Below are 12,577 nucleotides of genomic sequence, written 5' to 3'. Positions count from 1 at the left end.
GGGATGAGAAAAGAAGAGTGGAATAAAATATGGCCCCAAATCACTTATCTTTTTAAAAAGTACTTTAATATAAAATTGGTTTTCTACACAGAAAAAAGAAATACACAGAGAAAATCACTTTCAGGTAGATTATAGGCCTAAAAGTGAAACACAAAATGAAAGTTTGAACTTTGAAAAATATTCATAGGAAATTATATTTACCTTAATATAGGGAAAGATTTGTTATGACCTAAAAATTAAAAGATTAATTTTAATTCAACTACATTTCTTAAATAAAAAATAATAAAGCCCTATATAGCCTCATTGTTCAAGAATAGCTATAGTAATTCCCAAGTCTCTAGAACTGAAGTTTTAAATAAGCACAGTGGTTTAATAGTTGAATAATCTTTTGGAGGCTTTAGTGATTAGTTTTTGCCCAAACTAATTGGGAAAATAATCCAGTCAGATTTATTTATATCTCTGTCCCAAACTCCGTCCCTTGCCCTGGTGTGTAAGTCTAAGCAGGGGACATATCCCCAAGAGGACCATAATACCAAGAGAATTGGACAACACATTGAATATATATATATATATATATATATATATATATATCTATATATATCTATCTTTACTTTTAAAGGGGATGAATAAAATTTTAAATAAACATGAATTAATGCACTGTTCAGCACCACTGCTTGGGGCAAAAGCTCCTTATCCATATTGCCAGGGTTTTTGCCTCACAGGCTTGGCCAGCTCAGCTCAGCAGGGAAGGCTGTGTCTCAGGGGTTCCAACAACTTGCTGTTGAGCAGAAAGAAATGTGAGCCTGGGGGCTGCTTGTCTCCTCCCCAGGGGTAGGACACATGACGATTTGGCTCTTCACCTGAAGCCTGGTGAAGCAGCTGAGGATTTTAACAAGGCTTCTGGTGAGCACAGGACCCCAGAGAACGAGGCTGGCACCAGTCTCCTCCTCTTGCAGCAGGGCACCCCTGGGCCTAGGTCAGAACCAGGTAGTAGCCATCTGGATTCTGCACTGAAAGCAGTAAGAAAAAGAAAGGGCACCACCCGGATGAGATGGGCCCCAACCACCACTAACTACTGTGCTGCTCCTAAACCTCCAAGCAGCCTTCAGTGGCCTCTGCCACACCCAAGTGTTCTTCCAGCCCCACCCTGGATCCAGCTCTTTCGGAAGCCTTCCTGGGTACTGGAGCACAGGGGAGGGATAGAGGGCAGGCATCTGAATAGCCAGGACCACAAGCCAGCTCATCAGAAGTGCTCTGCTCCACGTGGTGTCCAGCAAGCACCTGCCCTTCTGACTTGTATGACTCGGGGGGCGGGAAGAGGGGTAGGGGCCTTTCCTTCCCTTCTGATAAACTCCCTGAAACTAGGGCATGTCTCCCTCATGAGAACGCGTTTATTCGGTTACTTCTTCCTGAGCAATAAATGGCTGTCTCTTAGCTGCGTGACCCTGTCCCTTTGACGCACAGCTGGTGTTGAGCAGATGTTTACCCCTTGATTGGGACACAGCACCCGCAACACACCTTCAAGGAACCTTTTAATCTCATTTAGGAGGCAGTATAAACAATCTTACCCTTTCTAGGGCCTGCGAGACACACGCCTCTCCCTCTAAAAGCCCTACCTTTCTTCACCACAGCCACAAAGTACGACTCATCCTCAAGATTCTGAACCACCTGCAAGGGAGAGGGGTTACTAAGACGATTCTGTTCTTAGAACCAAGCGGAATAAGCTAGGGCAGGGAGGGGGAGACTGGGCCTGGTGTTAGAAGAATGATCCAGGCCTTTGTGGGACCTTGCAGGGAACCGCTGCCGACTTACCTGGTCACTGAGGAGAATGAGGATGCCCCCAGGGCCCTGGTGGAAGAGCCGATGGATCTGATTGGCTGGGAGGGCCAGCAGTTCAGCCAGTTTCCCCATGAGCTCTACAGCACTGAGTTCATCCAGAGAGATCTCTTGATAAAAGCCTGGGGGTGTGGGCAGCACAGGGGCAGGAGTCAGTGGGGGCTGCGGCCCAGAGGGAGCCCCAGATATCAGGAGAAAGGAGAAGACAAGGCGACAGGCTCATTGGGAGGGCCCGGGTCAGGGGAGAAGGAGTAGGGAAGGAAAAAACCTTACAAATCCACTTCACTTTCACCTCCTATTCCTCACCTTTGGGGAGGCCTAGGCTGAGAGGAACCCCCAGTTGGAAGAAGAGATGGGACACCGTATGATAGAATGACAGAATCAAATAGAGTCAGAGTGTAGAGCATGGAGGAATAAACCCAGGGAGTCATCCTGGAAGGAGAAGACTAATCTAGTCATGGAAGATGAGAATGCCAAGGGCATCCTGGGTTCCAGGAATGGTGGAGCGTCACCCTTTCCCCAGGCCAGGAGAGGTTTCATGCAACCACACCTGAGTTTCTTGTCTTCTGTAGAGGCCAGAACCTTACCTGAGTCAGGGTTCTTAGGAACCACGTTCTCTTGCCTAGAGGCCTCCTGAGCGACATACAAGGTCAGCCGGTGACGGATGGGCCTGGGCCAGGAAAATAGTCCACATTCATACCTGAACTAACAGGTCCCAGTTTTAGCCCCCATCCCTGGGAGAAACCCTGTGTCCTCCCAGGTCTCTAGGGATAGGGGGTCACCAAACTTTTCTTAGGTATTTAGTGAATGCTGTGCCCTAGGGGAGAGAAGATGAGGAAAAACTCCATCTCTGTCCCCAGAAATTGAGTGATGCAGATGGGATGGCCACAGAAAGAAGTCACAGGAGCCTAACTCTGCTAGCCTTGCTTGCTCTGTGACCTCAGGCAGGTCGCTGTCCTTTGGGCCTGAGTTTCTTCCTTTGTAAAAAGAGAGAAGTGGGGCTAAGTGGTCTTTCAGGTGCCTTTGGCTTGAACAGTCTATGAAACATGAGTGTCAGCTGAGTTGGTAAGTGCCACTACAGTGGGAAGGGGACCCTGGTTGGCAGTGCCCAGCACCTGGCTCTTAGAGTATTGAAAAGGCGGATCCCGTCGGCAGCTCCACAGATCTGGATAAGGTCCTGACGGGTAAGCTTCAGCAGATCAGTGCCTGCAGAGTCAGACAGGGCTAGATTAGGGGAAGAGAGCCCTGGGATCAAGGGTGGCAAAGGATACAATCCAACGTTAGTCTACAAATAGCCCTGGTATGCCCAGATGTGGGAGCCAGACTTGGATTCAAATCCCACCTCTGCCACTTGCTAGCTGTGTGTCCTTGGGTAAGTTAGTTAACCTCTCTGAGCCCTGTCCTCAGGGGTAGTGTATAAATTGTATGGGATAATACACGGGAAGAGAGCCTAGCCAGCACAGTGTGCTTGCCAACTCTTAGTTCTACATAGAAATTAGTTGAAGGGCACACAGCAAGCCAGAACAGAGACAGGCTTCCTGCCCGAGTGTCTGCCCTCAGTCCCCTACAGGTCAGGTCCCTACCAGACCCCAGCCTCACCAGTGAAATTGGCCAGCGACCGACAGTAGTTGGAGAACCGGTGCCGATGCAACCACTGCTGTGTCTCTAGGATGGAGGCTCCAGGGTTCAGATCCTGAGGTATAAAGAGAGCGGTCCAGATAACACCGTGGACCCACGGACTGAGAACAAGGTGGAGGGGAAACATGGCCCCTGCCTTTGGAGGTCCCAAGTCTGAGACGGGAGGCTCATCCTGCCAGAGGGAAGTACCCGGCGCCATCTGCGAACCATTTGGCTATCGGTGGCCATACCACATCTTCCCACCAGGGGGCAGGGCCACCCGATTCTGGAGCGTGAGATGACACCGCTGAGAAGGCTTTGCAATAGGGGGCGTGGGAGTGTGGAAAGGAAAGACTCACTTGAGCTGGGCTGCCCCCCAAGGTGTCCAAGGCGAATGGTGGTGAGGAGCAGAGCCTGTGGGGAGCAGGGAGTCAGGCTCAGGGAAACAGTGCGGCCAGTCTCCTGCCCCCCTCATTCTTCCCCAGGCCTGTCCCGGTGTCACCCACGTGCTCCCCAGAAGCTGCCTCAGCTGCACCCTCAGGCCGGCCCCTCCCCCGCTGCCTAGGCTGAGGGGCTCTTCTCTTCATTCTCATCCCCAAGGGCTGACAGAAGGCGCTCGTCCTGCCTCACCTCTCCTGGGACAGGAGCTTGCAGGAGTTGGGGGAGGTCAGAGCAAGAGGGCTTAGAGGCGGGTGGGGTCCCGAACTGGGCTCTGGCCACGGTGAACACTGCAGGTAGACAAACAGCGAGGTTAGCCTGGACATTCGGGTGGGGGCGGGGGAGGGCAGTGGTGGCTGTTGGCCCGCCTTGGGCCAAACTTGGCCCCTGCCCCAGGAGTCCGTGACAAGTAGATCAAGTTTCCACACAAAGAAGAGTAATCTAGCCTGCAGCTCTGTTTGGGGGATTTGGGGAAGGCTTCCCGGAGGAGCTACGGCAGGAGGGGAAGTGCTGCAGGAGGGGAGGTGCTGCAGGAGGGGAGGTGCTGCAGGAGGGGAGGTGCTGCAGGAGGGGAGGTGCTCCAGGCAGAGGGGCGGCCGCGGCAGGGCAAGGAGAGGCAGCCGGCAAGGCGTCAGCTCTTGGGAGTCTTGAACAACAGGCAGCGCGGTTTGTCCTCGCGGGAAGCAGGTGGAATCACTCACTAGGAGGCTGTGATGATCCTGGAGCAGTCGCAGCCCCTGAGGCCTCAGTTTCCCAGCGTGTACAACGAGGATCTTTTCTCCAGACCTCCCCTCCCGCCCCCGCACCCAGTACACACACCTCCATGAAGACTGTGCTCTCACAGGCGCTCTGATACTTGTCTCTCTCATGCACGGGCTGTTTCTCAATCTTCTCCCGGTCAGTTTTCAGTTTCCGGTCAGCTCCTTTGGGCTACAGGAGGATGACAAGGAAACCTCAGAGGCCCTCTTTTCCTGCCCACTTCTCATTACAGGAGGGGAGCTGAGAAAGAGACCGAGCCCCATCCCTCTGTGCACGGAGAATGAAACAGTCCCAAAGAGGGGAACCGCAGGCTGAGGGTCCGCCGCAAAGCAGAGCCAGATGCACACAGCCAGCAAGGCAGGGTGACAGCCCTGAGAGGGAGGGGACAGGGCACCCGGGCTGCATGTACCTTAAACACCTTGATGAGGCAGCCGGCTGAATGCAGGTGCTCTGGCGAAAGCTCCTTGTCACTGGGCTTGAAAGTGTCGATCTGAAGGCGAAAGGGAACGCCTTTCTCTCCACCTTTTTTCCTAGGCGTGAACTCAGTGCTGATGCAGTGAACCTGAGGTGGAAAAGAAGGGTGACTCCAGGTCCCACTCACATTCAAGGGATCTCACCTGAAACCTGTTACCTGTCTGTCACCTGTCAGCCATTAATCACCGCAACTTCCCACCCCCAACCAGTGTCTATTCGTAAAGCATAACTTTTTCTTTTTTTTAAGAGGAACAATTTTTTCCAGCTTTTCTGAGGTATATTTGACATATAACATTGTGTATGTTTAAGGTTTGCAGTGTGTTGATATGATACATTTATATATTGGAAAATGATTACCACCCACCATAGCATTAGCTGCTAACACCTCCATCACAGAAACACCCCATCACATAATGACCCTTTTTTTTGGCGGTGAGATCATTTAAGATCTACTTTCTTCTTAAAATATAACTTTATTAGGGTCTTTCCCTTGTTCAAAATCCCTCAGCAGCTCACCAAGGTTATGAGATGAGAAGCAAAGTCCCTGACCCTGGCTGGCATTCAAGCATCTTAAAGAGTCAGGTCAAGCTTTTCTGCACGGTGGCTCTCTCTCCCCTATCAGTGAACCCACTGACCTACCCGTCCAGCCTAATCATCACCTCAATACGCCTGCATAGCTTTTCCTCTACCGGGAAAGCTCTCCCTGCTCACATCTGAGCCAATACATCCCATTCCAGAGTAGGGTTGCTAGTTAAAATACAGGATGCCCAGTTAAATCTGAATTTCTGATAAGAAACAAATACTTTTTTAGTATCAGTATTCCCAAGTATTGCATGGGACATACTGATACTAAAAAAAAAAAAAATATATATTTAGCTAAAATTCAAATTTAACTGAGTGTCCTGTATTTTATTTGCTAAATCTAGCAGTCTACTCCAGGAAGGCTTCCTGACCTGCACACCCACTGTAGCCCTCCCAAAATCTTGTGAAGAACAGGTAAAGGTAGGGAAGCTGAGGCTCACAGAGATTATGTGACCTGGGCAAGGTCCACGCCAGGAAGTGGTGGAACTGAAATTGTGCCACATCCACCCGACTCCTAGTCCAGATGCTTAGACTATAGTGGACACTCAAAAAAGGGACTTACAGGGCTTCCCTGGTGGCGCAGTGGTTGAGAGTCCGCCTGCCGATGCAGGGGACGCGAGTTTGTGCCCCGGTCTGGGAAGATCCCATGTGCCGCAGAGCGGCTGGGCCCGTGAGCCATGGCCACTGAGCCTGCGCGTGCGGAGCCTGTGCTCTGCAACGGGAGAGGCCACAACAGTGAGAGGCCCGTGTACCACAAAAAAATAATAATAATAAAATAAAATGATCAAAAAAGGGACTTACAGGTGAGTTTTGACAATATTGTTTGATTATAAAAGGAAATCTTTCAGCATAGAAAAAATGGAGAACACTGAAATATAAAGAAGAATACAAGCATTTCCCATCACCCCACCTCTCAGAGATAGTACTGTTAACATTCAAGTATTTTTCCTTCCTATCTTTTCTCTGGGCAAGGAAAAAAAAACCCACAACTTTCATATACACACACACTTTTATTTTTACAAAATAGAAATCAAACTTTAAATACAAGTCTGTATTCTGCCTTTACTTACGGGAAAGCAGTTTCTCTTGTCATGAAATATTTCTCAGAGACATCATTTTAAGGGCTACACAATTTCCATTATAAACCTCTACTAAACACTTATTTCAAAGTCAATCCTCTTCTGATGGACATTTTGATTATTTAAAATTTTTTAATATATAAAACGACACTGGCCTGAATAGCTGGTAAATATATCTCTGTGTACTTATTGAACACTGCGATAGGATACATTTCTTGAAGCGGAACTACTGGGTAAATGAGTATGAACATTAAATTTAATAAAATTTGCCCACGTGCCACATACCTACAGAATGGGTGCACCAATTTGCATTCTCAGGATATGAGGGTGTCTGTTTCTCCAAACCTTACCAATAACAGTTTTTAAAAAGTCTCTGCCATTTATATATATATACACACACATATATATAATTTTTATTAGCATTATTAGCATTTTATATAACACATTATATGTCATATGTGGCAACCATTTTTCCCATTTGATGTCTCCTTTTAATTTTGCCTGTGTATTGCAGACCGTTACTTTGTATGAAGCTAAATTCCGTCCTACGTTTTGTATTTCTTCCATTGCCTTAATGTTTAACAACTCCTTGCCTTTGGTGAGATTCGATCAACAGTTATCCATCTTTTTTTCCTCAAGGTGTTTCTGGAAGTGGTTCATTCTTATCACATCCCCCACCACCACCCAAACTCACCTTCCTTTCCCACCTAGGCTGCTGCCACCCACATCTGACCTCCAGCCTCCTCCCTGTCCCAGCTTCAGACTCACCTGCAGAAAGAGGGAGGTCCTCTTGGTCGGGTCCCAATAAAACTCCACAGTGTTGAGTTGTGAGGATAGCACTTGGGGTTCTATCACCCCCACGGACAGTGGCACATCTGCAGGCACAGGGTTGCAGGCAGGGAGTCGGGCTCAGCCCTCCCCATCCACAAGGGCCTCTAAGACAGAAAGCAGCCCTAAAGGGTCCCTGGTCCCTCCCCATTCACCTATGTCCAGGATGCGGTCCCCAGGCCGGCTCCACCTCCACCCGTCCAGCTGCTGCTGCTCTGTGTACTGCAGGCGCCGGTCGTGGAAAACCACACGCACCACACTCTGAGGGCACAGGAGGGCGCCTGGGCATTTGGGAACCAGTTCCCACACCTGCGGCAGGCCAACCTTTCCAGCCTCTCCCCCACCTGGCTTCCCACCATCCAGGGGCAGAAGGACTTAGAATCACCAGATCCGTGTCCAGATGCCGCCTGCCACTCACAAGCTGTGAAACTGAGGAAGTAACCTAGAGCCTCAGTTTCCTCATCTGTAAAATGGAGAACTTAATCCCTTCCCACTCGTAGTCACTCTACCCGTTTCTTTTCTTCGCTGCACTTATCAGTTTGCGATTTGTAAGTCAATCTGTAATTGCATATATTAATAATTTGTGTAATTACATGTTTGTCTCACTCAGCAGAATGCAAGCCCCCTGAGGAAGGAAACTGCATCTGTCTCTTTACCCCTGAATCTCTAGCTCATTGAACAGTTTCTGGCAAAGAATGGGAGCTAAATACTTCTTTGTGTTTTTTTTGAGAAGGAAGAAATCATGTGTGTGAATAATGCTGTGTAAATGTATTTCTAAATCCTGGTTCTGCTACTTACTGGCTCTATGTCCTTGAGAAAATACTTAACCTCACTGTACCTGTTTCCTCAACACTTCCCACCCACCACTCAGCTGTTGTGAAGGTCAAATTGAAAGGTGGACTTGAGAGGGTTCTACTTGACAATGACATCACAGTGATGACATTGGCCTCCTGCCCAGAGGGATAGTCATAGCCGGCTTTTGCCAGTTCTGGAAGGGATGCACCTACCTTCAGCAGCCGGGGCCCCTGGGTGGCATCGCCCAGTTTGGGGTTGCAGAGCATCCTCACCTCATAGGACTGGCCTGGGAGAGATTAAGGGGATGTGTGAGCCCCACTCTGAGGGGCAGAGATGCTGCCTGCCACCCCAGCCTGCCCTGGGCCCAGCCTCCAGAGCTTGCTGCCTCACCAGCCCCTCTCCTTCCCCAGGCCCAGCTCACCCTGGTTCAGGTAGGTGAGGGTCTCCTCCTGCTGCTTCACAGCTGGCGAGGTAGCTGCACAGAGCACGTACTGGAAGGCGGGGCAGGGCGGTTCCGCACGGGGCATGTTGGGCGGCTCTTCCTGCTTCAGGTAGGGCAAGGGCAAGGCCTCCCTGCCAGGGAGAGGAGGGCACTGCTGGCTTTCTGCCCTGTCCACCCCATCCTCTAAGAGGCTTTGACACTTTCTGCCAGGTTCTCCCTTCAGGGAGCCCACAGTTTGCTGTAGCGGGGCACTCCTGCAGCAGCCGGGGCCTAAGGGGCCCCTGTTCAGCTCCTCTGGCCTCCAGCAGACCTCCCTTAAGATACAAATCCCAGATACTACCAAACGTTTGCAAACGTCTGCTATCAATTACTTGTCTGCACCCTCAGGGCTTGCCTGACACCCAGTGAAAGCCCACCACAAGTGTCCTGAGTGGGTGGGTGGTCAGGATGTTTGGAGATGTCCTGGGACCCACTGAACTCCAGGTACATTTGACCACTTCCCCACCCCCAAAGGAACTCAAGAGCAGGAGGCCCATAACTTTTGGCTTGAAACAGATGGCCCTACCATGTCCATCTCAACTCAGAGCACGGCCTTCCTCGGGGACTGTGGGAAGGGGATGTGGCCCTTACCTGAGCAAGCTGCTTGGTGGCCCGGGGTACAGTTCCCCGGGGCTGGGCCACAGGTGCTCCGGCTGGCTGTGCCAAAACAGCATCTTGGAAAAAGAGCAGGACCAGCTGTGTCACAGAAAGCTCAGCACTGGGTTGGGCTGGACCCACCGGGCCATCCACCGGGGGCCTCGGGCTTTATATACAATAGCATAGCCCCAAAAGGGTGGGGCAAGGCCTCAGCCTCTTATTGGCTGAGCAACTGAGGCTCTAGGAAACTCAGGACCTATTAGGCAGCCCAAGCTGGGGAGAATCAAGAAATGGCATCCCTAGGGCTCCCCACCAATCATTAACTCAAAGGGGAAATGGTGGTGCAGCAAAACAAATCACTGGGACGGACATCCACTGCCCCACCATTCCTCCAGAGGCCCAGAAAAAGGAGGGGCACCCTCAGGATGAAAGATTGGCCCCAGATCCATAAGCCATGTAGCGTCCTGGAGACCCACGGGCCCAGACCCCTCACAGGACCCCATAGTGGGGGTGGAGCCTGACCACTCCAGGGGACAGGAAGAGTGACAAACAACATCACATGGACCGACAAAGGGCCTTTGCTCCCCCTGGTCTCCCTCTTTGTCTCTACCTGCCCCCCCATATACACAGGTGCAGTGATGGCCTGACACCTGTCCTGTCGCTGGGGGCTACCTGCCTCGGGGACTGGAGTTTACAGAACATAGTCCAGCTTGCTGTGGAAACAACTCAGGGGGTGGTGCTGGGAGAGGGAGCGTGCCTGTGAGGAGGACGGGGGGGGGGGGGGGGGGGGGGGTGGGCACGGGAGAGCACCGCTCCCAGGGAAGTAGAAGGAGAGGAGCTCCAGCTGGGCTGGTTTCTCTGCCCCTCCTCTGCCCTGGGGCTTGGAGTGCACTGTGTTTATGGACAAATACAGTCTGCCTGGGGGCCGGCCCCCTTCCCCAGGCTCAGCCCCTGTTGTCACTGTACACAGTCAGCTCAGGGGGCCCCCTGCCCCCACCCCCCACTACTGTGTTGGGTGTAAATAAATAAGGGCCTTGCAGAGAGCACAGACAGGGCTCTGAAGATGCAGCTTGACCTCATGTGACCCTAACTATCTAGGCTTTGTGATTCTGGGGGGGCCTTCCTTGCGGGGAGAGGGAAAACCAAAGAGTATGCCCCCACACACAATGAGCAGGGTACCTCCAGGTACCTTGGCCCTTGGTCTTCTCTCATGAAGCCAGACAAAAGGAGGAAAAGGGGATGGGAACCTTCTTGACAAGGAGGGCCAAAGAAACCTGAGTCCCCAAGATCCACAGTAAGACCCCCAAGACTTCAAGACTCACCTGCTGCCCAAAGCTGGATCCAAGGTCAGGAGGCCCCCAAGGGACCCTGCAAGGTTGGACAGAGCAAGATCCCAGGAAGGCCAGAAGGGGAGTAGGAGGGGTCCAGAGGGAGGGCTTGGCCCTGGCCTAGGGGGAGCAGGGTGTAGCGGTGGCAGTGGGGCAGAGGGGATAAGCAGGTGGAGGGGGAGACTTGTTATGCTTGCTGTGGAGGATGGATGTGGAAAAGGTGGAGGCTGGCGCAGGCCCCCTTCAAGGACACCAGTGGAGGAGACTCCAGCTCCATAAGCCAGTCCCGCCCCCCAGCATGTCCTCTATCTCCAAAGCCGTCTGTACCCTCCCCCTTGCCCCTCTGAGTGCCCCCTGTCCCCTACTCATTTTTTTAAAAATATTTATTTGGCTGCACCGGGTCTTAGTTGTGGTGTGCAGGATCTTCGTTGCTGGCCGGCGGGATCTTTAGTTGCAGCATGCGAACTCTTACTTGCGGCACGTGGGATCTAGTTCCCTGACCAGGGATCGAACCCGGGCCTGCTGCACTGGGATCGTGGAATCTTAGCCACTGGACCACCAGGGAGGTCCCACCTCTCCCTTACTCTCGCTGCTACTCCCTCCTTCCGCCCATCTCAGAGTCTCTGGGCTTCTGTCCCCAAAGAGATGTTGCTGGGCCTGTTGCTGGTTTTCCTTGGCTCTGTGTCTCCAAGGAAAGAAGCCAGGCTTGAGGCAGACAGAACCTGGTCACTCAGAGCCCCCACCAGACCCATTCGCTGTACCTCCTGGGCCAGCACAGCACGGAGTATAAAGAGCCCACCCTCAGGCCCAGAGAGGCCTCAGGAAATTTCTGGTCCAGGCTCCCCACTCTCAGAGGAGTCTCGGGCTCTGGGTGGTCTGAGGCCCCCACGAGGCAGGGACACATTTCTGAACCTACTTTCCTCATTGGTAAAATAGGAGCAAGACCTCCCTCCCACTCAGTGTGGCAGTGAGGAGCCAAGGAAATTCTGTGGAGTTGCATCTTATCCCAGTGTTTAATCCTCAGGAGCTTCCCCTGGGGTAGCGAGGGACACCACTAAGGACCCCAGTCTCCTTGGCGGTGTCCCTCGCTAGTTCTGGGGGTACAGACATGACTGTTCCAGAAACTTCCCCCAACACAGATGAATTTCATACCCCAAATGCTCTATCATTTTCTAGGCCATGGCATAACACGATCCTAATAATACCCTTGGGGTTCTCTAAGCCAAGGAAGTAACTTTTTCTCTGTCAAAATTGCTGAGAAATGTCAGTGTCTTTCTCCTCTAACCAAAATGTATTGTTTTGTTTTGTCTTCTATCCCAGGCAACATTCCAACCTGGAGAGTTGGAGAGTGAAGCCTACCACTCCCACAGAGAAACAGAGGCTGAGGGGAGTGTTCCTCGTTCATTCATTCATTCAACAAAATGTTATTGAGTGCCTACTATGTACCAGGCTCTCTCTCCCTCCCTCCCTCCCACTAGTGTGTGGGACCTGGGGCAGGGTACCTGGGTGGGTGGAATCCTAACCTATCCAGGGCTCAGGCACCGCTGTTACCCCTCCATTAGTGGTCAAAAGGTCTGGGCACTGAGTTCCAGGGAAATGATTTTTATTTTTTTATCTTTTAAAAATTGGAGTATAATTGCTTTACAATGTTGTGTTAGTTTCTGCTGTACAATGAAGTGAATCAGCTACTATATGTATACATCTATCCCCTCCCTCTTGGAGCTCCCTCCCACCCCTCCCCCAGCCCTTCCCACCATGTAGGT

At 51.5% G+C, this 12,577-nt stretch overlaps 1 protein-coding gene across 1 annotated transcript; it reads right to left on the bottom strand.

Moving 5' to 3' along the window:
• Window positions 1-972: 972 nt before the first annotated feature.
• Window positions 973-9,563, bottom strand: LOC131746475 (transcription factor CP2-like protein 1). Its single transcript, XM_067020464.1, has 15 exons — window positions 9,481-9,563; window positions 8,830-8,981; window positions 8,621-8,694; window positions 7,769-7,874; window positions 7,554-7,660; window positions 5,060-5,212; window positions 4,711-4,821; window positions 4,084-4,181; window positions 3,813-3,867; window positions 3,436-3,529; window positions 2,952-3,042; window positions 2,424-2,506; window positions 1,813-1,958; window positions 1,617-1,668; window positions 973-1,010 (listed from the first exon to the last, which is right to left on the bottom strand). The coding sequence occupies exons 1-15, from the start codon at window positions 9,561-9,563 to the stop codon at window positions 973-975; spliced, it is 1,443 nt and encodes a 480-aa protein (XP_066876565.1).
• Window positions 9,564-12,577: the final 3,014 nt, after the last annotated feature.

This window comes from Kogia breviceps, chromosome 19 (genome assembly GCF_026419965.1).
Source record: "Kogia breviceps isolate mKogBre1 chromosome 19, mKogBre1 haplotype 1, whole genome shotgun sequence".
Taxonomy (NCBI): domain Eukaryota; kingdom Metazoa; phylum Chordata; class Mammalia; order Artiodactyla; family Physeteridae; genus Kogia; species Kogia breviceps.
The sequence above is the reverse complement of the archived record's forward strand: the minus strand, read 5'-3'. Positions and strand labels throughout refer to the sequence as shown.